Below are 27,455 nucleotides of genomic sequence, written 5' to 3'. Positions count from 1 at the left end.
AGCAACTTAGTATGCATGCATGCTCTAATTCTGAGGTTCTCAACCCTGGCTGTATATTAGAATCACCTAGAGAGCTTTTAAAGAGATGGGAACACCAGACCACCTGACCTGCCTCCGGAGAAATCTGTATGCAGGGCAGGAAGCAACAGGTAGAACTGGACATGGAACAACAGACTGGTTCCAAATCGGGAAAGGAGTACATCAAGGCTGTATATTATCACCCTGCTTATTTAACTTATATGCAGAATACATCAGGCGAAATGCTGGGCTTGATGAAGCACAAGCTGGAATCAAGATTGCCAGGAGAAATATCAATAACCTCAGATATGCAGATGACACCACCCTTATGGCAGAAAGAGAAGAATAACTAAAAAGCCTCTCAATGAAAGTCAAAGAGGAGAGTGAAAAAGTTGGCTTAAAGCTCAACATTCAGAAAACTAAGATCATGGCATTTGGTCCCATCACTTCATGGGAAATAGATGGGGAAGCAATGGAAATAGTGACAGACTTTATTTTCTTGGGCTCCAAAATCACTGCAGATGGTGACTGCAGCCATGAAATTAAAAAACGCTTACTCTTTGGAAGAAAAGTTATGACCAACCTAGACAGCATATTAAAAAGCAGAGACATTACTTTGCCAATAAAGGTCCATCTAGTCAAAGATATGGTTTTTCCAGTAGTCATGTATGGATGTGAGAGCTGGACTATAAAGAAAGCTGAGCACCGAAGAATTGATGCTTTTGAACCATAGTGTTGGAGAAGACTCTTGAGAGTCCCTTGGACTGCAAGGAGATCCAACCAGTCCATCCTAAAGGAAATCAGTCCTGAATATTCAGTGGAATGACTGCTGCTGAAGCTGAAACTCCAATACTTTGACCACCTGATTCGAAGAACTGACTCATTTGAAAAGACCCTGATGCTGGGGAAGACTGAAGCAGGGAGAAGGGGATGACAGAGGGTGAGATGGTTGGATGGCATCACCGACTCAATGGACATGAGTTTTAGTAAACTCCAGGAGTTGGTGATGGACAGGGAGGCCTGGCGTGCTGCAGTCCATGGGGTCACAAAGAGTTGGACACGACTGAGTGACTTAACTGAACTGAGAGAGCTTTTATGCAAAATACCTAGGCCAGGCCTCCACCATTCCCCCTCTACCAAACTCCCCAGAAATTTTGATACCTTTATGGTTATCAGTATTTTTTCAAATGAACTCCAATCAATACTACTATAGTCAAGAATGAAAACCAGGGATTTTTTTTTATAGGAGGTCAATCTGAGTGTAAAAATTTATACAATACACACACGCATAATGAAAGCAATGCCTTCTTGCCTACCGTTCTCCTCTCCTGCAAGGCTCAAATCCTAGCTGCCAGTTACAAACAAAAGAAAGAAAGTCTGGATCTTTTAGAGAACATGTACGGTTTAGGGTAAAAAAAAAAAGTTTTTTAAAGGCTATGGAAAGCACAGATTAGGGCAGCTGCATGTGGAGCAAATCCTCAGTAAGACTGTTCTGCCTATACAATGACTCCTCAAATGACTGCATTTTCCCTTTGTCACTTTATTATACTACCTGAAATTCCATCATTCATGGACTCAACTCCCTTAACAATCATCTTACAAAAATGCCAATAGCCTAGAGATACTGGTTTCCCTTGTTAATCTATTTAATAAGATTATTTTTCTTGCTAATACATCAGGACAACATCAGGCAGATTTAAGGAACTAATGTTCTGATAGTGGAGATGGGATGACATAACTCTGATATACAATATGAAACACTTTGGGTGGCAACGTATACCTAAGTGACTCAAGGACATTTAAAGTTCAAGGAGAGTTTGTCAGTGAGTAGAAAGACAAATCAAGATATGAGTACCTGGACTGACATCAAACTCATCATCAAACTCTAAGACTGTAAGATGCTATGAAAACACCAAACACAAGCATCTCCTCCTCTTTGCTTCTTCATAAGGACTTCCTTCCTCCTAAGACACAGATCTTAGGCTAGTGCAGCTAACAGGTGAACTTTATTATCTGTACTTTTAAGACTACAAATGACTCAAACTACTTTTAGAATTATAAATTGTACTTTTAAGACTACAAACTTGTTATAATTTGATTGTGTCTGGGTTTTTCCAGGTCCGCCACAAGTAAATCAAATAGTAAACTTTAATGATGCAAGTTAATCGGCAGGCATTTAATCTAATAAACTGCTGAAGATGAGCTGACATTATTACAATAGTAATTGCACTGCTGAGAAGAACCATAATGATTCAATTTTAACTTGAAAAGCATTTAAAAACTGACACAGCTAAAGCAATACTTATAGGCAAATGTGTATCCTTAAATGCTTACCTTTAAAAGAAGAAAAGCTGCAAATAAAGGAGCTAAATAAACATTCATCACAAGTTTTAAAGTTTCCCAGGAAGGGAAAAAAGACCAGAAATTTTACAAACTATAAAATAAATACATAATAGAAAGGAAAATCAAAGCTAACAGCCAGTTCTTTGAAACGACTAATAAGTTGATAAACCTCTAGCAGAACAGGTGAAGAATAAAAGAGGAAAGACACAGATTTTAAAAAAAGAATAAAAATGGGACAATTATGTTTCAAAAAAGTAATAGGATATTAAGGGCTTCCCTGGTGGCTCAATGGTAAAGAATTCACCTGCAATGCAGGAGACATGGGTTCCATCCCTGGTTGGGAAGATCTCCTGGAGAAGGAAATGGCAACCCACTCCAGTATTCTTGCCTAGGAAATCCCACAGACACAGGAGCCTGGTGGGCTATACTACATGTGGTCGCAGAAGAGTCAGACATGACTTAGCAACTAAACATCAACAACATTAGAATATTAACAAAAACTTTTATACAGATAAGTTTGAAAATGTAGATTAAATAGACAAATTCCCAGAATATGATCCTAACAAAAACTCAATGATTTAAAAATATTTTAAAGAAGTATTTACGTATGAACTAAAAATCAGAAATTAAACCCCAAATTCAATGCTTGATGTGGCTCTGTTTGAAGCAAATCAGTATTACATGAGTATAAAAGACATTAACGACCAAATCTGAATTTGAGAAAGTTGCAATTTTTCTATATTCCTCTGTTTAAGTAATGAATCAATAGCTAACCAATAAAAGCTGGTCTCTGGTATCTCCAAAATAAAGAATTTTATCATTCAATATCAACTATCAGTAGTGGATGTAATGAAGAAATTAAAAAATCATGGAAATACAAAAGAAACCATATGTATAACCAGAAATACTAATTAACAAAAAACTCCTCCCACACTTCTTAAAACTTCCTTGAGAATTGGGATAAAACTGTAATGTTCTCCTCTTAAAAACTGCAAGTAAACACAAACTTTTGCACTGAATATTAAAAAGGCTCAAGGATCCCCTGATGCCCACATAAAAGCAGGTAGGAATTCCAGATAAGAATTTCAGAGCACCCAAAAGTCAGTAAAGCTAACATAACAAGAAAAATGTTAAATGTCATCCTCTTGAGAGCAAATTGAATTAAAAATATCACTACTAATAATAAATTGAGGCACCTGGAGGTAAATTTTCATTGGAGAGGCTTAAATGATACATATGAATCAAATCAAAAGAAAAAATACACATGTCTAAAGAAACACACCTGTCAAGATTTATCTCAAATGATATCTCTCTCGTTAAACTTCCTACCTACTGCTTCCAACCCAGAGCACGCTGTACGGTCTCTAAATCCCTCATATCCCTGACATGTATCACAGACTTCTGAGAATGCGCCTTCTCCCTTTGTAGGAACTTTCGATATCCCGTGAGCTTCCCTGGTGGCTCAGTGATAAAGAATCCGCCTATCAAGCAGGAGACGCAGGTTCAATCCCTGGGTTGGGAAGATCCCGTGGAGAAGGAAATGGCAACCAACTCCAGTAGTCTTGCCTGGGAAACCGTGGACAGGAGAGCCTTGTGGGCTACACTGTATGGGGTCGCAAAGAGTAAACAAACAACAACAAAGCTATTCCACAAGAAGTTAATCTCTCGCGTATTCCCGCAGTGCTCAGAAGCCAAAATTGGTGCAGCCACTGAAATATCAGATCAGCAATGAAACAAGGATCTTGTGAACTCAAAGGTTTATAGGTATAGTGACAGAAATCACTTGTAATAGAAATATTATTAAGCGAACAAGAATAATTTACAACTAAGAATAATTTACAATAATTTGCTATGTTGCCCAGGAGAAAAAAATATAATTAGGATATGTCGGTCACGTCATTAAAAACACAGGGGAAGTAGAAAGTTTGGAAAATAAGAATAAAAAATAAATTCGGTATCTGAGTAAATAAACGAAAACGTAAACCTCCAACTTGGACGCTGTTTTGACAACAATCAAATAACATTCTTATCCAACTGCATTTTGACCTTTTCTGTATCAGCTGATTTGTTTGCTTAAGACATCAAAAGGAATTTTACTTGTGAAAATTTTCATCAGTTTCCTCCAGATGTAAGAGGATCTCCTCGGCGCACTCCAGGGAGGGAGCACCCGTGATTTTCTCCTTCACGCTCTGGAACAACTGCCTCAGCATCGCCTGCAGCATCGCCTCATCCTCACCGGAGAAGTGAGCCATTCTGTCAAAATCAACGTCCACGCCCGTCACCGAACGTCCCAGCGAAGGCCGCGCCCCGCGCACGCGCTTTCCCACCCAGCAGCGAGCGTACAGCGCCGTTCCCCGGGAGACCGCGGCCAGCGCTCAGAGGCGGGCCCTCGGCTGCCGGCGCGTCGTTCGGGAAAGCAAATTACCTTGCGCTGGGAAAGAAGAATCCTTAAGGTCCCGCCTTTGGCACTCGTCGCTTCCTTAACAACAGAATTCGAGCTACCCCAACTAACTGCAGAAAAGAGATCCCAGAGTCTCTGCGGGTGGACCTGACGGCGGGACGTCAGCGCTACGCGTGACGTCAGCGCGTTGACGTGACGAATCCCTACATGGGAGTGAGTGCGGCTTGTCAACCTGCCCGGGCACCTACAGGAAGTTTTAGGTGCGCTTGTTGAAACGGTTGTAGGTGGGAGGGAAAAGAGAGTGCGAAGAGAAAGGGGTCAATAAAAGAAAGTAATGGAAGTGAAACTGAAAGCAGCTTGAAAAGTTTTAATTGAATGAATAGTACTGAAGTGTTGCAATGCTTTCTCCTTCAAACAGCTAACATCTGTTGACTCCTTACCAATCACCTTGCTAGGAACTGTGGAGTTCCTAGTCTAACAGATAAGGAGTCAGCGATTGCAACACAGTGTAATTAAGTGTTATGCTAGAGAAATGCACCAGGTAGGTGCTGGAGAAAAACCAAACCACCTATTAACCCAAAGGAAGAGTCAAGGAAACAACTAAAGAGAACATAAACTGGACGTGCACAGGGTAGGGGCCTGAGAAAGTATAGCATATTCCAGTACTTGAATTTGTAGAATTAGAAAGAGGAGGTGAAGAGTCTATAGAAGTAAAAGGGCCACATAGGAAAGGGTCATATTTGGCACTTTCAAGGGATTAGAGGTTTATCTTGAAAGTGGTAGAAAACAAGGGGATTCCAGAACTACACCATGAGATCGCACATATAAAGATCACTCTGCAGGAAGTTGCAATGGATAATTTGTAAAGGTGAAAATGTACAGTATTGAAAATACTATGAACAACTTTGTGTAAGTAGCAAGTGTAATGATAAGTTGAAGTATTCTGCAGTCCTTGAATTTTTCTAAAGGGAGTTTAAGATACTAAACTTCGTTGGGTAGGCATGGTGAAATTTCACATGTAACCATTAAAAAAAAAGATTAGAGATAGAGAACTTAAATTCAAGAAATGGAGGGAAAACTATATAAGGAGAAAAAAAACACAAAAATACCCAATCAATTTCAAAAAACAGTCAAGTAAGAAAATAGGAACTAAGGTCATGGCATCAGTTCAAACATTTCATGGCAAATAGATGGGGAAACAATGGGAACAGTGAGAGACTTTCTTTTTTGGGCTCCAAAATCACTGCAGGTGGTGACTGCAACCAGGGAATTAAAAAACACTTACTCCTTGGAAGAAAAGCTATGACAACCCTAGACAGCCTATTGAAAAGCAGAGACATTACTTTGCCAACAAAGGTCCATCTAGCCAACTATATGGTTTTTCCAGTAGTCATGTATGGATGTGAGAGTTGCTCTAAAAGAAAGGTGAGTGCCAAAGAATTGATGCTTTTGAACTGTGTTGTTTGAGAAGACTCTTGAGAGTCCCTTGGACTGCAAGGAGATCCAACCAGTCCATCCTAAAGGAAATCAGTCCTGAGCAGTCAATGGAAGGACTGATGCTGAAGCTGAGGCTCCAATAGTTTGGCCACCTGATGCAAAGAATATGTTTCTACTGTTTCTCCATCTATTTGCCATGAAGTGATGGGACCAGATGCCATGATCTTAGTTTTCTGAAAATTTAGCTTTAAGCCAACTTTTTCACACTCTTCTTTCACTTTCATCAAGAGGCTCTTTAGTTCTTTCTCACTTTCTGCCGTAAGGGTGGTGTCATGTGCATATCTGAGATTATTGATATTTCTCCCAGCAATCTTAATTCCAGCTTGTGCTTCATCCAGTCCAGCATTTCTCATGATGTACTCTGCATATAAGTTAAATCGGCAGGATGACAATATACAGCCTTGAAGTATTCTTTCCCAATTTGGAACCACTCTGTTGTTCCATGTCTGGTTCTACCTGTTACTTCTTGACCTGCATACAGATTTCTCAGAAGGCAGGTAAGGTGGTCTGGTATTCCCATCTCTTTAAGAATTTTCCACAGTTTGTTGTGATCTACACAGTCAAAGGATTTGGCATAATCAATAAGGCAGAAGTAGATGTTTTTTCTGGAATTCTCTTGCTTTTTCTATGATCCAATGGATGTTAGCAATTTGATCTTTGGTTGCTCTACCTTCTCTAAATCCAGCTTGAATACCTGGAAGTTCACAGTTCATGTACTGTTGAAGCCTGGCTTGGAGAATTTTGAGCATTACTTTGCTAGCATGTGAGATGAGTGCAATTGTTCAGTAGTTTAAACATTGGGCATTACCTTTCCTTGGAATTGGAATGAAAACTAACCTTTTCCAGTCCTGTGGCCACTGTTGAATTTTCCAAATTTGATGGCATATTAAGTGCAGTACTTAACAGCAATATGTGTGTCAACAAACATAAATCTTAAGCAGAAAAGGTGGTAGGGACCAAACAAATTGATCTTATTCAAGTTCAAAGTGCATCTTATTCAAGGATATTTTATACGATCATGTGATCATGTGCAGAAGCCTCTGGGAAATGTTAAAGACAAATTCCCAGTCTCCCCCAAAGTCTTTAACATTTCCCAGAGGCTTCTGCACATGATCATATAAAATATCCTTGAATAAGATGCACTTTGAATTTTAATAATATCTTTTTTTTTTTTTTCAGATTTGCTTTTGGGGATCGCAGGCAACAGGGAATGTACAGTTGTCTCAGCAATACACAATTAGCATTTATGAAGACCTGAAGTATCCTTTATCATTGTTAAAGATAAACAAGTCTCTCAAAATATCCAAAAACTGTTGTACCAACCTAATTACCTTGCTATTCAACCTGTAATAATCTTGTCATTTTCATGACTCACTTTTTCTCTTTCTTTATCCTCTCTGTTTCTACTGCTTCTGACCATCTCTTTTCTCTTTGTTCCTGCATTCAAAACTCCATAAGACTCTGTAGAGGATACCATGGCGTAGTAGCCATGCAGCTAATTTTTTACTTCACTATGAACTTTCAGTAAGTATGCTAATCCTTAAAATTGCTTTCCTTCAGGATTTCTTTTAACATAAAGACTAGCCAATAATGCTAGAACAAAGAAATAATTTATAAAAATATTCCTCTGAAGTATTAAAAAATTTAAATTATATAGCCAAGTATTAAACTGAAAAAAATCAAAATGTTATGTAGTTATGAATAATTGACATGAAAAAATCTTCAGCCACATTGGTTTTAAAAAAAGGCAAGCTATACTTAAAATGGAATACCAACAAGGTGAAAGAGGAAAGTGAAAAAACTGGCTTGAAACTCAACATTTGAAAAACTAAGATCATGGCATCCAGTCCCATCACTTTGTGGCAAATAGATGTGGAAACAATGGAAACAGTGAGAGACTTTATTTTCTTAGGCTCCAAAATCACTGCAGATGGTGACTGCAGCCATGAAATTAAAAGATGCTTGCTCCTTGGAAGAAAAGCTATGACCAACCTAGACACCATATTAAAAAGCAGAGACATTAGTTTACTGACAAAGGTCCATCTAGTCAAAACTATGGCTTTTCCAGTAGTCATCTATGGATGTGAGAGTTGAACCATAAAGAAGGCTCAGCGCTGAAGAATTTATGGTTTTGAACTGTGGTGGTGGAGAAGACTCGTGAGAGTCCCTTGGACAGCAAGGAGATCCAACCAGTCCATCCTAAAGGAGATCAGTCCTGAATATTCTTTGGAAGGACTGATGATAAAGCTGAAGCTCCAATATTTTGGCCAGCCGATTTGAAGAACTGACTCATTGGAAAAGCATTGGAAAAGACCCTGATGTTGAGAAAGATTATAGGCAGGAGGAAAAGGGGATGACAGAGGATGAAATGGATGGATGGCATCACCGACTCACTGGTCATGAGTTTCAGCAAGCTCCTGGAGTTGGTGATAGACAGGGAAGCCTGGCATACTGCAGCCCATGGGGTTGCAAAGAGTTGGACACGACCTATTGTATAGCATATGGCACTCTGCTCAATGTTATGTGCCAACCTGGATGAGAGAGGTGATTGGGCTGGGGGAATGGATACATGTATATGTATGGCTGAGTCCTATGCTGTTCACCTGAAACTACCACAAGATTGCTAATTGGCTATATCTCAACACAAAATAAAAAGTTTGTAAAACAGTTTTTTTAAAAAAGCAAGCTAAAGCAAGGTAGCCATTTTATGTTTACAAAATTAGCAGAGTTTTAGAGCATACATACATTTAGGGTTGAACAATATGCAGTGAAATAATTACTCCTTTACTGTGTTATTATGAGGACACATAAGCAAAATCTTGGAAATGAAACTGGCAATATATATTAAGAACTTTTGACTCAGTTATTTTATTTCCAAGAATCTACTCCAAGGATCAGAGATGTAGTTTATTATGAGAATGTTTACAGATAGGTTATTTATAACTTAAAAAAACTGGAAAACCTCCTAAGTATTTCACAATACGTTGAAGGTTAAATAAATTATGGCATAGGCATATGCTGTTAGTATCAGTCATTCTAAAAAAATGTTTCTTATGAATGTTTAATAAGAAGGAATTAATCAAATTTTAAGTGGAAATTTTGAACCTAAAATTGTATACATTCCCTCTATTTACTGAGTGTCTGTAATGTGCAATGCATGATTATATACTAGGCAATACACATATCTTGGGCTCCCCTGGTGGCTCAGTGGTAAAGAATCCTCCTGCCGTTGCAAGAGATCCAGGAGACAGAGATGCGATTCAACCCCTGGTTCGGGAAGATCCTCTGGAGGAGGAAATGGCAACCACTCCAGTATTCTGGCCTGGAAAATTCCAGGATAGAGGAGACTGGCGGGCTACAGTCCAAAGGGTCACCAAGAGTCAGACTCAAATACACACACACATACACACATCTTACAATCTCGGATGAAAACTTCTTTGCCATAATTGTGATATTAGTATATATAACGCTAGCCCTAACAAATTCTTAATCCAAGGATAGAATAAATGCACTAAATTCTCCTGCACTATAAAAGTCAATTCAGTTCAGTTCAATTCAGTTCAGTCACTCAGTCATGTGTTACTCTTTGCGACCCCATGGACTGCAGCACGCCAGACCTCCCTGTCCATCACTAACTCCCAGAGTTTACTAAAATTCATGTCCATTGAGTCGGTGATGCCATCCAACCATCTCATCCTCTGTCATCCCCTTCTCCTCCTGCCTTCAATCTTTCCCAGCATCAGGGTGTTTTCAAATGAGTCAATTCTTTGCATCAGGTGGCCAAAGTACTGAAGTTTCAGCTTCAGCATCAGTCTTTCCAATGAATATTCAGGACTGATTTCCTTTAGGATGGACAGGTTTGATCTCCTTGCTGTCCAAGGGACTCTCAAGAATCTTCTACACACCACAGTTCAAAAGCATCAATTCTTTGGCACTCAGCTTTCTTTATAGATTAAGTCTAAAGTCAGTAAGTTGCTAAATAAAGGCATGGTTGAATTGTATTGAATTCACAAGAAAACTATCAAGACAAGTATTAATAAAAACAAACATTTGAGTATGGTTGCCTCTGAGATGTTGGAACAGCAATGGAGTTGGGGCAGCAATGAAGCAGAGGCACTTGCTTTTTGTTATAAGTCCTGCTACACTGACTTTTATTAATGCATATTTTTATTTTCATTTTAAAAACAGAATGCCGTTTTAGAGTTGGTAGTACATGGAGATACAATAAATGGCACTTTTCTTTCCCAACCAAGGTCAGAACTGAGAGGCAAACATAGGACTCCAACAGCTGGAGATAAAATACCAAATTCATTAAAAGTTTAATTCAAAAATGTGATTGATGTATGTGGCACAACAGGCTTGCTGCTGTTTCACCACTAAATTAGCATTAACCCACCCAGCCACGTGTATAACTATAAAATAATAGGCCACCCCTACGGAGGCAGATATAAAGCAGAAAATAGTTCATGCATCCTGCACATAGGCTGAGGCTTAAAAAAAAAAAAAAGAATCCAGCAGACATACTCTGTTTCTTTTCCCAGAGTCACCGATCATCTCTATAAAATTACTCACAGCCCATCTCTTACTCAAAACACATTTATCTGCCATGTACTAGGTACTTTGCTATATGCTATGCTCGCATCAGTGAACAATAAGATATGTAAGACAAGTCTGCTGTCTTCAATAGATCACAGTCTGATGGACGTGTTACACATAAAGGAGAAATATTTACAAATAATTAGACAAGATGCTGTGTATCATCTTGAATGATTCCCTCCAGTTCTAAGCATCTGTGTTTGGAGAGTCTGTTCAGTTCATCAATTAGTTGTCCATAGTAGTTTTATTGATTTTCCTTAACCTTGGCCTGCAATACTTGCATTATCTAAGTGAAGCTGTAACAGTTTAATTGAAAATCTTCAGTTGCCTGAATTTATCCCTTTATTATTTTTGAAATCTATTTTCTAGGCCAGTTTTTTTTTCATATAGAGATTTAAAATAGCCTTTGTGTTCTGTAGTAGTTAATATATGTGGTTGCATATCCTTTCATTAAGATAATACATTTTAAAGATAGGAAGGAACTAAAATAATATTGAATTGCAGTAAGTAATCAACTTAATAGAATTTGGTAACTTGAGGTTTTCCATAAAATCTTAAGTTATCATTTTTCTATTAGGTTGGTGCAAAAGTAATTGCTCCAAATCATTCAAGCTAGGCTTCAGCATTCCATGAATCTCCAGATGTACAAGATAGATTTATAAATGGCACAGGAACCAGAGATCAAATTGCCAACATCTGTTTTATCATAGAGAAAGCAAGGGAATTCCAGAAAAACATCTACTTCTGCTTCTTTGTCTATGCTGAAGCCTTTGACTATGTGGATCACAACACACTGTGGAAAATTCTTCAAGACATGGGAATACCAGAATTCTTAGAATGCCTCCTGAGAAACCTGTATGCAGGTCAAGAAACAACAGTTAGAACTGGATATGAAACAGTGGACTGGTTCAAAATTGGGAAAGGAGTACCATATAGCTGTATATTGTCACCCTGCTTATTTAACTTCTATGCAAAGTACACCATGCGAAAAGCACAAGCTGAAATCAAGATTGCCAGGAGAAATATCAACAACCTCAGATATGCAGATGATACCACTCTAATGGCAGAAAGCAAAGAGAAACCAAAGAGCCTCTTAATGAGGACGAAAGAGGAGAGTGAAAAAGCTGGCCTAAAACTCAATATTCATAAAACCAAGATCATGGCATCTGGTCCCATCACCTCATGGCAAATAGAAGGGGGAAAATGTGGAAACAGTGGCAAATTTATTTTCTTGGGCTCAAAAATCATTGTGGATGGTGACTGCAGACACAAAATTAAAAGACGCTTGATGTTTGGAAGAAAAGCTATGATAAACCCAGACAGCATATTAAAAAAGAGACATCACTTTGCTGACAAAGATCCATCTAGTCAAAGCTAAGTTTTTTCAGTAGTCATGTTAAAATGTGAGAGTTGGAACAGAAAGAAGGCTGAGCACCAGAGAATTTATGCTTTCGAACTGTGGTGCTGGAGAAGACTCTTGAGAATCCCTTGGACAGCAGAGACTAAACCAGTCAATCCTAAAGGAAATCAACCCTTCCAAAGTATATTCTTTGGAAGCACTTATGCTGAAGCTGAAGCTCCAATATTTTGGCTGCCTGATTTGAAGAACCAACTCATTTGAAAAGACCCTGATGCTGGAAAAGACTGAGGGCAGGAGGAGAAGGGGGCAACAGAGAATGAGATGGTTGGATGGCATCACCGACTCAATGGGCATGAGTTTGAGCAAACTCTGGGAGATAGTGAAGGACAGGGAAACTGGTCATGCTGCATTTTGTGGGGTCACAAGAGTCAGACATGACTTAGCAACTGAACAACAACAACAATAACTCAAATATCCATAATTCTGCCTGGTATATAGCTTTCTAGAATATTTGTTGAATGGATGGATGAATAAATGAACATAGAAGAGAAGTGAGGAAATGATCTGGATGATGGCAAAGACAAATGTCAGAATGGCAGACCTGATAGAGTGGAGTGAGACTCCAGCTATCCATAAACAAAAAGAGCTCTGGAGTCCAACTTTAGCAATACAGTGAAACAAACAAAGAAGAAAACCTGAGAATCACTGCACATCAAGAGAAGGAAGACAGCTTCATTTTGTCTGCACCATCCATTACTCAGCACCGAGGGAACTTCCCAGATAGGAAGAGTTCCTCTCACCAGGAAAGGAAAAGTAAGCTTCCACAGCCTTTAGGGCACCATATGAAGTTCCCTTTTTGATTTTACCCCACCTAGATTCAGCAAAGTTGAGACATATATAGAGACTACAGAGATGGCTAGGGATATGGAAGAAAACCATGGGTTACCAATTGCAGTCATACAGTGAGAGAGACTGTGATGTATAGTGACTCATGTTGCAGGCAAACAGAAGATTTTTCTACTGAAAAAAAGAAAAAAAAAAAGAAAACAACCAGACCGCACAGCTGTGGCAAACCTCCCAGCAGGATGACAGACTGGATCCCTGCAGCTGACTCCTCCCACTATATGCACACCTGGGGTTAGCTCCCCAAGCTGTGCGCTTGTACACTGCCAACCTGATATTTGTCATTAACATCCACTGCAGTGCAATTATCTGCAGATATTGGAGAGCATGCCAATAGCTAGGGCCTCACAGCTGCTTTGGGGCCTGGATCAGGCTTTCTCTTCTGTCACTGGTCTGCAACATTGTGCTCCAGGACCTACTCTCACTACTACTATTCAACATAGTACTGGAAATCCTAACTAGAGCAATTGGGCAAGAAAAAGAAATAGCAGGCCTCTTATTTGGAAACAAACAAAGTAAAATTGTCTTTGTTTGCAGGTAATATAATCTTAAATACAGAAAATCATGAAGACTCCACCAAAAAACTGTTAGAACTAACAAATTTTGTGAAGTTGTAGGATACAAAATCAACATATAGAAATTATAATAGTTGTTTTTCTATACTCTAACTGCAATATATCCAAAAAATAAATTTAAAAAAAAGTCTTATTCACAATAGCATCAAAAAACAATAAAATACTTAGGGATAAATTTAACCAAGGAAGTGAAAGATCTATACACTAAAACAATAGGACTTGAATGAAAGAAACTGAAAAAAACACAACCAAATGGAAAGGTATCCCATGTTTATGGGTCAAGAATTAATATTATTAAAATGTTTATACTCTCCAAAGTCATCTGTAGATTCAATACAGTATCTATCAAAATTCTAATACATTTTCACAGAAATATAAAAAGCAGTTCTAAAAATTGTATGGAATCATAAAAGACCCCAAATAGCCAAAGCAGTCCTGAGAAAGAGGAACAAAGCTGGAGGTATCAGACTCCTGACTTCGAAATCATACTATAAAACTATAGAAATCAAAACAATATGGTACTGGCATAAAAATAAACAGCATAGACCAATGGAAAAGAATCTAGAGCCCAGAAATAAGTCCTCACAATACAGTCAACTAATATTTAACAAGAGAGCTCTTCAACAAATAGTGTTGGGAAATGTATAAGTACATGCAAAAGAATAACACTGATGTCTTATCTTACACCACTCACAAAAACTAACTGAAAAGTCCAGGACTTAAACATAAAAACTGAAACCATAAAACTCTTATTAAAAATATAGGTGAAAAGCTTCTTAACAAAATTGTGGCAAGTTGTTTTTTGTATATGACACCAAAAGCAAAAATAAATAAGTGGGAGCAAATGAAACTAAAAAGACAGCAAAAGAAACAAGAAAGTGAAAAGTTGGCCTCCCAAATGGGAGTAAACATTTACAAATTATATCTGATAAGGGGCTAATAGCCAAAATACATTTAAAAAGTTCATACAACTCAATAGCAAACCATCCAATTAAAAACTGAGCAGAGGAACTAATTAGATATTTTTCCAAAGAAGACATACAAGTGGCCAATAGATACATGAAAAGTTGATCAACATCACTAGTCACTATGTAAATACAAGTCAGAACCACAGTGAGATATTATCTCACACCTCTTAAAATGGCAGTCATCAAAATGACAAGAGATAAAAAGTATTGGTAAATATGTGGAGAAAAGGGAACCTTCGTGCACTGTTGATGGCAATGTATAAATTTGTTCATCCACTATAGAAAGCAGTATGGAAGTTCCTCAAAAAATCAAAAATTGGACTTCCTTGGTAGTGCAGTGGATAAGAATCCATCTGCCAATGCAGGGTACATGGATTCAATCCCTGGTCCACGAAGATTCCATGTACAAAAGAGCAACTGAGCCCGTGTGTCACAACTACAGAACTTGCATTCTAGAACTGAACTGAACTGAACTGGAGCCTCAACTAGTGAGCCTGCAAACCACAACTACCATGCCTAGAGCCTGTGTTTCACAAGAGAAGCCACCTCAATGAGAAGCTCACACACCACAATGAAGAGTAGCGCCCCCATTCGCCACAACTAGAGAAAGCTGGAGGCCTGAGCAAAGCAATGAAGACCCAGCACAGTCAAAAATAAGTTAAAAAAAAATCACCATTATAAAAGATCAACCTAACCCAGTCACCACATGTTAAAAATAAATTCTCTTAAACAATGTAACCCATAGTTATTTAAAAAATCAAAAATTGCTCCAATTTTCTCATACACATATTTGTGTATGTGTAACATACAAATCCACCAAGATCAACCCAAGAAAGTATGTTGCTGCCAATAATTTTTGTCACTGTATACTGTTTGTTTTTTTCTCTATGCCACATTATTTGGTTCAAACTATTCTCAATGTGTGAGTTATTTCCATTATTTTTTCCATTACAAATAAAACTATCAAATCATACAGAATTATATCTGCATATTAATTTTGTAGCCACCAATCTTATTAAAATGTCTTCTTCTGTTAATTTGTCTTTAAATTCTTTACTGTTCTATGTCTATTAATAAAATCCACAAATAATGACATCTTTGCTTCTTTTTTCCAATCCACATATCCTTTATTTTTCTTTCTTACTATACTGGACTTAATGGTACATATTGAGCCTACCGATCAGACTGTGGTTCAAATTCTCTGTTACAGCTTTTTATTCTTCTCAGCACAGCATTTATGTTCAAGAAAGTTGATTTTCCTTGTTACTTTCTGGGGTGTGAAGTAGGGAGGGAAGGTTTAATCCTGGCTCACCATCCATTTGACATCCTAGTTTTATGGGGGAGGCATGTTTTTCTATTAGACTCCTTATGTTGAACAAGTCTTGGGCTGTGGTTCCTGTTGTAATATCCTGTGGGGCCATGGAGAAACATGGTTAGACACATTAGCCAGTTCCATTTCTCAATTTACCTTTCTGAGCTCTTGACTTAACTTAGATAATTGACCTGAAATTTTCTTACATTATTACCAGTTCACTGATGCATTTAAGAAAGTTTTATTAAATATATTTTATGAGAAATATTTAGTTATTTTTATTGGCAAGTCAGTCCAGGCACCCAGCCATATTACCAGAAAAAAACCAGGTGAGTGGAAGAACTATGAAAACAAACTAGGTTGCCGATTCTTCAGACAAGATGCAAGAACTAGTTTAAGCATACCCTTTAAAGTAAGGCCAGTTTTCTAAACAATTTTGAAATCCTTTCTCAAAAAGTAATAACAATGCCAATTTTTTTTTCTTTTCCCGTAAAAGTCCTATACTGCATATCTGACAGTAGGTAAAAATATCAGGAGAAATGTATTCATTCCACTCTGATGTCATTTCTCTGAGTGAAAACACTTTTACATTTTTGTTCAGAAAAACTATCTCCATGCCAGCATGTATTATGCCAGTCAGTTACACACCAAGTTTTGAACTCTAAACACCCACACATAGTTCTTCATGATTGACTCACTTCTCGGAAATAAAACAGCAATGTTCCAGGATTCATGAGAGATCATAGTATTCTTTTATAGTCCATTTGATGTATGTTTCCAAAATGCCAGACAGAAACCCATAATGCCTTCAGAATTTGTGCCAAGTACACGTAGTTGAGATTACTCAGATAAAGTAGTGTTAATCTTAAAGACATTTACTATTTTCTTAGAATGACAAAAGGGCATTCATAAAACTTTATGTCTAGCTCACTTTGTTTATTCTATGGGTGTGACCCTTAATTGTTTGTTTTGCTATTTAATTCAATGTTTGCCAAACAAAATGACAGGGGTTTTGAGTCCCATTTTACTGCATCCAGCATAACTGAAGTTACCAAACTTGACTCACATATTCAGAAGAGGAAAACAGTCACTAAAATAAAGAAACAAGAACTCCACTTTTGTATCCATAATGTCACTACCCCTGGCATGTGGGAGAAGCTAAATCTTTTATGATTTTATGTCTATGTAACTTTCCAACAGCAGCCACTTAGAATTTGTACCTCTCTCAGAGCCTTTGTTGAGGTGATGTGTTTAGGTGGTCATGCTTGTACTATGCAGTTCCATGACTCCATGATGAATAGATAATCTGTATATAAACCTAATCTCCATTGAGAGATTTTAAATAGAATTCCCCCTTGTATCAGGAAGAAAGTGACAGAGAAAGAAGATAGTCTCTAGGGTTTGATAGATCTGGGTTTGTAATTCAGCAAAAAGTTGTTCATGAACTTTGTGGCACTAACAAGTGAACAGGAGTTTCCTAATCTCCAAGGAAGGGTGTAATGCCTAATTTACAGGGCTGTTGTGGGGAACAAGAGAGATAGCACAGGAACAACTAGCTTACTTCCTGGCACAAAGTTGTAATTCAGTAAGCTATTTTCCTACTCGTCACCCACCTTTTCAAACACTATTTAAAAAATTATCTTTTTTACCATTTGGTATTGAATATGTTGCCTGTATCCAATTTCCATCACGGTGCTTCTTCTTTATAATAGCCCTTTTCTTACAATACATACAAGCCTTGTCTAATTTCTGGCCAATGGGAAAAGATTATTTTTAAAACAGAAGGAACACTCTGTACAGGACTCCAATTTTTCCCCACTGATTTCATCCCTGATCATGGCTTCTTCAATGAACAATATACACAAACTTCAGACTATTTCGTGTCTGTGTCCCTTGGTTCAAATTCTAAACACTGAGACTCGATGATTAGGTTTATATATAGATTATCTACTCATCATGGAATTGCACAGTACAAACATCACCACCCAAGCCCATCACTCCAACAAGGGCTCTGAGACGGGGTACAAATTCAAAGAAGTGGCTGCTGTTGGAAAGTTACATAGACATACCTAGTTCACCTTATTTCCATGCTCAACAAATTGTTTATTAGGTCTACCTTGAAGTTTGCCTATTGAGGAAATATGCACTGGCATTTGGGTGTTATATTTCTCTTTGTAAATTAATATATTGACTTCAATAATATAAGCAAGGTACAGCAGATAAACATAGAGGATCAATCTATAAAAGGAAAGTAGAAAAAATACGTAAGGGGAAGTACAGAAGAGGGAGAACTAGAAAATTACTTGACTTTTTGTCCTTGAGCTTTGGCTTTTCATTCTGAACTTCTTTCCATGAAATTCCACTGTACCCTGCAGATACATCAAATTTTTGCTTGATCTACTTTGAATAAGTTTTTGATTTTTCAACTGTGGCACATTGAAATAAATTTTTTTTTAATTTTAAAAGCCTGAAACTGTGTCAGACCTGGTGTCACACTATAGTAAATTCTCTAAGGTAGTGCAGTCCTGTGAGGTTTCTTGCCTGTCAGCCAACTTTACCTAAACTTCTTTAACTCAATACTATTCACAGATTTGCTTATTCAAACAAATTATCTGTAAGAAGACATCTATGGTAAAATATTTACATGTAAAAAGAAAATCATGTGTCCTGAAGATTTTAATTAGCAGTAAAATATGAAATGTTGGCACTCAGTTTTGCTTCCTCAGTCAATTTTTTTTTAATCCAAGAAATGATAGCAAGGAGGGTATAGGAGTGGTATGAATAAAATTATAAACATAGCATTTTTGCATTTTACAGATAATAAAAACAGTGATAGAATCTAAAATCTCAATATCTTTAATATATGTAACAGGTTTCACATTGGCTTCCGGTGTAGTTTCGTCTGAAACATGTTTAGACCTAACTTCAACTGTCGAGACAGAATGAAACAATGGTTATCAGTCCTCATCACCACTTCAATTGCTTGCAGCAGACATAAGGAAAAGAAAATATAGCACTGTAAGTACTTGCATTCAAGTACTAGCTACGCCATGGCATGTGGGTTAAAAAAGTGCTTTTAAGACACATAAGGTACAATATTATCCAATTACTAACTGAAGAATTAAGAATCCCAGAGAGGCAGTTAAAAAAAAAACTGAACTCACTGGGTTTAAGTATTAGAATAAAAGAAGAAAAATAAAGAAAAGAAAAAAGCATAAGGTAACAGAAAATGTATTCCCTCAAGTTTAATCAGTAAATGCAAACTTATACTGTTCTACTTAATGTCACATAACTGATTTATTCTATCAATGTTTCATTATTTTTCTTAGCCTGACAGGTTGGGAAAATATGTTACAATAGTTCATAAAATCTTTGCTAATGCCTCCTACCTTGTCCAATAGTCAGTGATATGGAAACAATGGGTGAAAAAAGAGCAGATTTTATATGTTTTTTCTTTTGCTTGCTAATTAATCCATGCCTACCAAATATCTGGTCTCACTTTCTGATATCAAGACAGAGCTGTCTCAAGGCAAATTTGTTAGGGCTAGAGATTTCTTTTTCAGTAATACTAGACTTGAAGGGTTAGAATGCCAGTGAAGAAAATACCCTGCCATTAGCTTCTTCACATTTCAGAACACAGCAGACAACTCAGGGGAACTGTGGGTAAACAACAAATGACAACCAAAATTCTGCCCATTAATTCAGTATCTTACTGTTTGCTGTTTGGTTTTCTGCAGAAACAAAACTCATTATTAGGCTAGGCAGTTGAGGACCTGCAATTGCCTTTCTCTACCTTATGTTGAACTCCTTGCTTCCCTTTGCTTTAAATATTACAGAAGAATAATTTCAAATGGGTGTAAAAAGCAACCAATAAAAGAAAGGCATAAAAAATCACTATTGATTTGTATACTGTGTACTGTCATTCCTGCGGTAATGACTATAGTTTATGACACAACTTTATAATCTGCACATGTCTTCAGAAGTTACTAAACCTGACTAACAGAAATAAAGAATAGCCCTGTGGAATAAGTCTTCAAGCATTATCTGACAGCTTGGCTAAGGGTGACAGAATTTTCTCTAAACAGCTCAGATTTTACAATAGTACTTAAATGAGAACTCATCCTCTCATACAGCAATAGTTTCGTTTTGTCTTCTGGGCTAATTTTCTCACAAACATAAAATACTACTTATACTCACTGTGAAAAACTGTTAATATGCAGCTGTGATGGAGACAAAAAATTATACATGGAAGAATTGAATGATTTATTTTTCTTTCCCAAAGGTTTACACCTTAGATATACCTTAAACTATTGTCTAAGGCAAAAAGTCAAGACAAATAATTTGTTACCTAGCTGGTAAGGCTTTATATAAAAGTATGATTTTATAGCAAAGAGTCAGACACTAGATTGAGGCTCAGAAACTCTTGCTATTGGTTGTAATCATTTTTATTTTAGAAGTTAAGTGTATTTCAGAAAAATGCTTCCTTTTGGTAGAGAGTAACAACATAGCTCGTAACTTTCTTGTAAATATTCAAAGGAATGCTCAGAGAAACCTATATTTTACTCAATAAGTTGCTTGTAAATATGAACCAAAAGAAGTGTCATTCTCATCCCTAGGATGAAATTCCTAGCTTTTTTACATGATGAATATTTTCAATTATTGATTCATCTTCATTTAAACCTCAAACATTTTTCAAATGATCACACAGTCTGTAACATAATAACTCAAAACTTATTCCTCCATTCTCAATCACTCACTCATCAGTCATGCCCGACTCTTTGTGGCCTCATGGACTGTAGCCTGCCAGGATCCTCTGTCCATGGGATTTCCCAGACAAGAATACTGGAGTTGGTTGCCATTTCCTCCTCCAGGGGATCTTCCCACCCCAGGGATAGAATTGAAGTCTCTTGCATCTCCTGAATTGGCAGGCAGATTCTTTGCCACTGTGCCACCTGGGAAGCCCCAAAACTTATTGCTAATCTCAAAACTTATTTTGGGATGTGTTTAGGCAGTAGTATAAGGCAATCAATGCTTTATCACTTGATAATAACATTATATCAAATTATCCACTCCTGATTCTACTTTCTCATGATGAAATGACATACCAGCAATAAGCTGAGTCAGAGAAACTGAAAAGTAAGTAAGATTTACTGAACTGGGTACTAGTCAGTCCTGCTGTTCTGACCCTCCTTTTCTTGTTCATGTTCCAATAGAATCTTTCAAATTAGCAGAAATTCTTTCTTACTGAATTTAAAAGATCATCTGACTGATAAGGCATTAAGTTCTTTTGTTTAAACAAAATAAAGGAAAAAATGATCAGAGATTCAAAAAATGGCTCAACAATTCAAAAGGGTAGCTCAACTAAATATTCTGATAAAGCAGAATTTTAGTATTATTCTTGTCAACTTTTGGAAATAAAGGACACTAGCCAAAACACATGCTTATACTTATGGAACTACTTTAAGATGTAAAATAGCATTATTTTTTGACTAGGATCAATTGCTCTTCATTTTATTTGTTAAAATAGGCCTAAGTGTTAGTAAGCCTGCCATATGTCTAAAGAAGTCATGATTTTGTAATTAGTTATTTTTTATATTTATTTTACAAGTTGAAGAGTAAATATAATTGAATAATAACTGAATGATAAATAATACATATTCATATAATTATATGTTTATATTGGGCTTCTCAGGTGGCTCAGTTGGATAAAGAATCCACCTAAAGAATCTAGGAGATGCAGGAGATGTGGGTTCAATCCCTGGGTCAGAAAGATTCCCTGGAGGAAGGCATGGCAACCCACTCCAGTATCCTTGCCTGGAGAATCCCACGGACAGAAGAGCCTGGCACAGTACAATTCATAGGGTCACAAAGAGTTGGACATGACTGAAGCGACTGAGCGCGCGCACACACACACACACACACACACACACACGTCTATATTAATTATCATATATTCTGATTTTTCCCCTATTTCACAACTCAATTTGCTGCAGAAAAAAATAGTAAGATATTTTCATATCCTCTTTCTTTCCCTGCCCACTAAAAAGATTTCTCTTTTGCCTCTTAATTTCCTGGGACTTACGCAGTCAGAGCACCAGAAAAAAACTGAATGGAGTTCAAGCCAGTTGAGCCAGTTGGATTGCTTTAAGTTGGAGATGACAAAGAGCTGCCAAAGAAAATTATGGAAAAAAAAAAAAAAACAAAGAAAAGGAGGGCATGCAATATAAAGATCAATCCAGGATGACTTTAGGGGATGTTTGAAGCAATGGGGATGAGAGTTTAGGGTTATTTGCTCTACTGTGTGGGGCAGGACTCTAGGAAGACAGGTGAAAAAGAGGACTCAAAGAATTTTGTTGTATATTATGACTGAAACTTCTCTTTGGTGGCTTTTGGGGAAATACATTGGTAAATCGCTTTCTAAATTTTTAGGAAAGTTGTATTATGTTTTTCATTTGTATGTTTGTTTTCCAATTACACACCATATTCAGGTTGATTTCATGGTGAGAACGAGGTCCAGCCTTATCCAGATGGTAATATAGATTAAGGATTATTGTTCCATGAGGTGATAGATATTTGATCTATAACTTCTAAGAAAATTAGTCTTATTTTTCAATATCTTCCAAGTTTTGTTGTAAGCTATAACATAACAATCCAGATGATTGAGAAACTGGTATATTTAGTAGCATCTATTTGTTTACAAGTATTTAATGATTCACATAAATTAAAACAGATTGTTCCAGACACTATAAAATTCTTATTAGAGGGAAAACATAGGCAGAACACTCTTTGACATAAAATGCAGCAATATCTTTTTCGATGCACCTCCTCGAGTAAAGGAAACAAAACCAAAAACAAACAAATGGGACCTAATTAAAGTTAAAAGCATCTTCACAGTTAGGAAACCCATAGAATGAGAGAAAATACTTGTAAATGATGCAACTGACAACGAATTAATCTCAAAAATATACAAAGAGCCCATGCAGCTTTATATTAAAAAAAAAAACTCGAGCAATCCAATCAAAAAAAGAGCATAAAATGTAAATAGACAGTTCTCCAAAGAAGACATACAGATGGGGGAAAAAAGCACATGAAAAGATGCTCAACATCACTAATTATCAGAGAAAGGCAAATAAAAACTACCGTGAGGTATCACCTCACAATGGTCAGAATGGCCATCATCGAAAAAGTCTACAAACAATAAATGCTGGAGAAGATGTGGAGAAAAGGGAACCCTCCTACACTGTTGGTTGGAATGTAAATTGGTACAATCACTATGGATAACAGTAAGGAGGTTCCCTAAAAAACTTAAAATAGAACTACCATATGATCCATCAATTCTACTCTTGAGAAAACCATAATTCAAAAGGATATATGTACCCCCAAGGTTCACTGTAATACTATTTACAGTAGCTGAGACATCTCCATCAACAGAAGAATGGATAAGTAAATCATTTTATATATATATATAATGGAATATTACTAAGCCATAAAAAAGAATAAAATAAAGCCATTTGCATCAACATGGATGGACCTGGAGATTATTATGCTAAGTGAAATAAGTCAGACAGAGAAAAACAAATATATGATATCACTCATATGTGAACTCTATTTTTTTTAAAGATACAAAAGAACTTATTTGCAAAACAGGAGTAGAATTATAGATATTGAAAACAAACTTATGGTTACCAACAGAGAAACATGGCAGGAGGGATAAATCAGGAACTTGGGTTGAACACACACACACTAAAATATATAAGATAGATGACATATGGGGACCTACTGTATAGCACAGGGAACTCTACCCAATATTCTGTGATGACTTGTATGAGAAACGAATCTTAAAAAGAATAAATATATGTACATGCATAACTGAATCACTTTGCTGTATACCTGAAACTAACACAACATCGCAAATCAGCTGTATTACAATATAATTAAATTTTTCTGGATTATCTTTTTTTTCAAAGGTTCAGTGAAGCAAGGGGTTTATTTGGCCTCCCTCAACATGTGGGATCTTAATTCCCCAACCAGGGATTGAACCCACACATTGCATTGGAAGCTCAGAGTCTTAATCACTGGACCACCAGGGAAGTGCTAAAATATTTTTTTTTAAAAAAGGTTGTAGCATTATAAGACCAAAATATTGCATAATTAACATTTATTGAATGCTTATGTTTTGCCTGCTTTATTCTATGCACTAATTAATTTGATATGCTCACCACAACCCCATGATGTAGAACTGGGTTTTGCCATGTTTCCAAAGAGAAAACTGAGCAGCAATATAGTCAGGTTCCAGAGCCTGTCTTCCAGATTATACCATCTCTCTAATCAAGGCTTATATTTAATCTCTAAAGTATAAAACATTATATTACTGGTACTTACCCAAATAGAAAAACATATAATAACATTTCATAATTAATAACAAAGCATATATATATAGGGAAATCTATTTTCACAGTATGGATTTCAAAACAATCTTATTCTCAACAAATAGCATCTTTGTACTGTATTTTGTTTATGTTCTACCTAATCCATCTATTCACCTTGCTTTCTGGCTAGACCTGTCATTATTACAACTACTGAGTAATGCACACATCAATCTTCGTGCAATTTATTTGCGAAAAAAGTAGCAAAGTCACTTTTTTCTGTATTTTCTTCTAAGTGAGGAAAAATACAATGTGTCAGGTTGTTTCAGACTTATAAAGGGAAAATTTGACTAAGGGCATCTAAGAACACATAATTTCTACTCATGTATGTTACAAAAGAATGGAGGCTGTCTGCAGAGAGTGATGATAAATAGATTGATAGATAAATAATTATATATTGTAAATTATTTAATATATATCATATATATATATATATACCTTGGGCTTCCCCAGTGGCTCAGCAGTAAAAAACCCACCTGCAATGCAGGAGATGTGCGTTCGATCCTGGGTCAGGAAGATCTCCTAGAGAACGAAATGGCAACCCACTCCAGTGTTCTTGCCTGGAAAACTCCATGGACAGTGGAGCCTGGTGGGTTACAGGGGGCGTCATAAAAGAGTCAGACACAACTCGGCGACTAAACAGCAGCAGCAGCAGCAGCAGCATATATATTTGGCAACACTAATAGAGATCAATCATATTGTTGAATCAGATCGATAATTATGTTATATGCTGTAATTTATTTCATTTATACAATATATAACTGGCAAAACTAATAGATAAAAATCCTATTGTTGAATCTATTGTTGTTCTAGGGGCATAATAGGGGACACAGACCTATCAGTTAAAATTCACAGTCACCTTAAAAAGGAATGTATATAACAGAAATGTAGAAATAGTCACAGAAAGGCACTAAAACGGTCAATCTACGAACAAATATATCTAATGATCACCATGGTAACAATCATGATGGGGTAGCTATGGAGAAACATTTCCTTCACCATCTCAATAGATAATTTTCCTGAGGATAACCTATATTGAAGCTTTAACAGGATCACCTCTGCAGTTGAAAGAAAATTGCCACTTTCATAGGAAATTGCCTAGAAAACGACTTTCTCATAGAACAACAACCTGAGTCACTTGAAAATATAGTGCTTAAGGGAGTGTTTTGAGAATGGTGAGAGCATTACTAGCATTCTAAGAGAGTGTTCCAGAATCACTTAGACTAGGCTGAGTTCCAAACCATCCTTTTGTGTTGTTCCACAGGACTCTGTAAATGTGGGATTTAAAACTCAGAAACTTCTCAAAGTGTGGATGCGTCCATTCACAAGATTATTTAGTTGATTCTTAAAATATTATATGATATTTGTGTGTGCGTGTATGAGTGATCTTACTGGTGCAGAGAGATGAATGCCTTATAGGAGGACCTCAAAAAAATCTCATTTGGGAAATTTGAAATATCCACCACCACCTTGTAATGGTTTTTTCCTGCACATGGGAAAAGGTGAGATTGATGGGCAATGATTTTTGTCTATTGTTCTTACTTAAAGAAGTATCAAGATACTTTCCTAAAAAATATGCTGCTATCTCTGCTGGGAAAGAGAATTTCCTGTGGTGTGTAAATTCTCAGCTCGTGGCAGCTTGGTTTAGGTATTAGTCTTGTTTTTTTGTGTTTCTGTGAAGGGATAAGGAGAAACTTGCCCTCAGTGCCCCAAATGAGGTGTGAGTATTGTGAGTGGGTCTAATCATGGGCCCTCAATTTTTTCCCTAATGGAAGTAATAAAAGGGGTTCAGTTCAGTTCAGTTCAGTTCAGTCGCTCGGTCGTGTCCGACTCTTTGTGACCCCATGAACTGCAGCACACCAGGCTTCCCTGTCCATCACCAACTCCCGGAGTCTACCCAAACCCATATCCATTGAGTCGGCGATGCCATCCAACCATCTCATCCTCTGTCGTCCCCTTCTCCTCCTGCCCTCAATCCTACCCAGCATTAGGGTCCTTTCCAATGAGTCAACTCCTCGCATGAGGTGGCCAAAGTATTGGAGTTTCAGCTTCAACATCAGTCCTTCCAATGAACACTCAGGATTGATCTCCTTTAGGATGGATTGATTGGATCTCCTTGCAGTCCAAGGGACTCTCAAGAGTCTTCTCCAACACCGCAGTTCAAAAGCATCTGTTCTGCGGCGCTCAGCTTTCTTCACCGTCCAACTCTTACATCCATACATGACCACTGGAAAAACCATAGCCTTGACTAGACGGACCTTTGTTGGCAAAGTAATGTCTCTGCTTTTAAATATGCTATCTAGATTGGCCATAACCTTCCTTCCAAGGAGTAAGCGTCTTTTAATTTCATGGCTGCAATCACCATCAGCAGTGATTTTGAAGCCCAAAAAATAAAGTCTGACACTGTTTCCACTGTTTCCCCATCTATTTCCCATGAAGTGATGGGACCAGATGCCATGATCTTAGTTTTCTGAACGTTAAGCTTTAAGCCAACTTTTTCACTCTCCTTTTTCACTTTCATCAATAAAAGGGGTTGGAACACCTTAATTCCTTCTGACATTAACCCAATCCTGCTGGCAGAAAACTCTGCTGTAGGTGCTCAGCAAGTCATTTGCCATTCACTTCCCCTTACTTCTGGGACTCCAAACCATCTGGAAGATTAAAGAATCCCACTTCGAGCAGAGGGCAGGACAGTACAGATGATATATGGATATTGCTTGTCACTGTGGTTGAGATGGAATAAAGGGACAATGAAACTTTTGGCTGATATTTCTGTCTTGAGGACTTACTATTTTTCTGTTCATGATAAAGCAGTTTCAACAAGCAGACTAACCCCAAATGGGAAGTATCTCTATTTTTGACAAGCCCTAGAACTATGTTCCCTTGCTATCTCCAGTTTTCTTGAAGAAATCTCTAGTCTTTTCCATTCTATTGTTTTCCTTTACTTCGCATTTTTCATTAAAGAAGGCCTTCTTAGCTCTCCTTGCTATTCTCTGGAACTCTGAATTCAGTTGGGTATATCTTTCCCTTTCTCCCTTGTTTTTTGCTTCTCTTCT

The 27,455-nt window shown here is 37.2% G+C and overlaps 1 protein-coding gene and 2 long non-coding RNA genes across 3 annotated transcripts in view; 1 reads left to right on the top strand and 2 right to left on the bottom strand.

Annotated features, from left to right (window-relative positions):
* TBC1D32 (TBC1 domain family member 32) overlaps positions 1 to 4,956 on the bottom strand; it is a 201,950-nt gene extending 196,994 nt beyond the window's left edge. The window contains exons 1-2 of the mRNA XM_081530498.1: positions 4,787 to 4,956; positions 4,459 to 4,614 (exon numbers count right to left, since the gene is read on the bottom strand). Of these exons, the coding sequence (XP_081386624.1) occupies positions 4,459 to 4,613 (155 nt within the window). The 5' untranslated portion in view covers position 4,614; positions 4,787 to 4,956. The remainder of the gene's footprint in view (positions 1 to 4,458; positions 4,615 to 4,786) is intronic.
* LOC145521687 (uncharacterized) lies at positions 3,874 to 8,944 on the top strand. Its single transcript, XR_014065585.1, has 3 exons — positions 3,874 to 5,022; positions 7,439 to 7,518; positions 7,820 to 8,944. It is a non-coding gene; the product is annotated as an uncharacterized LOC145521687 (long non-coding RNA).
* A 6,822-nt stretch (positions 8,945 to 15,766) lies between these two features.
* Positions 15,767 to 25,561, bottom strand: LOC145521686 (uncharacterized). Its single transcript, XR_014065583.1, has 3 exons — positions 25,456 to 25,561; positions 24,838 to 24,985; positions 15,767 to 16,070 (listed from the first exon to the last, which is right to left on the bottom strand). It is a non-coding gene; the product is annotated as an uncharacterized LOC145521686 (long non-coding RNA).
* Between the last annotated feature and the right edge of the window lie 1,894 nt (positions 25,562 to 27,455).

The sequence above is a fragment of the Giraffa tippelskirchi genome, chromosome 9, assembly GCF_054371585.1.
Source record: "Giraffa tippelskirchi isolate mGirTip1 chromosome 9, T2T-mGirTip1v1.2.pri, whole genome shotgun sequence".
Taxonomy (NCBI): domain Eukaryota; kingdom Metazoa; phylum Chordata; class Mammalia; order Artiodactyla; family Giraffidae; genus Giraffa; species Giraffa tippelskirchi.
Note: the sequence above shows the minus strand (reverse complement) of the source record. Positions and strands in the feature narration are given on the sequence as shown.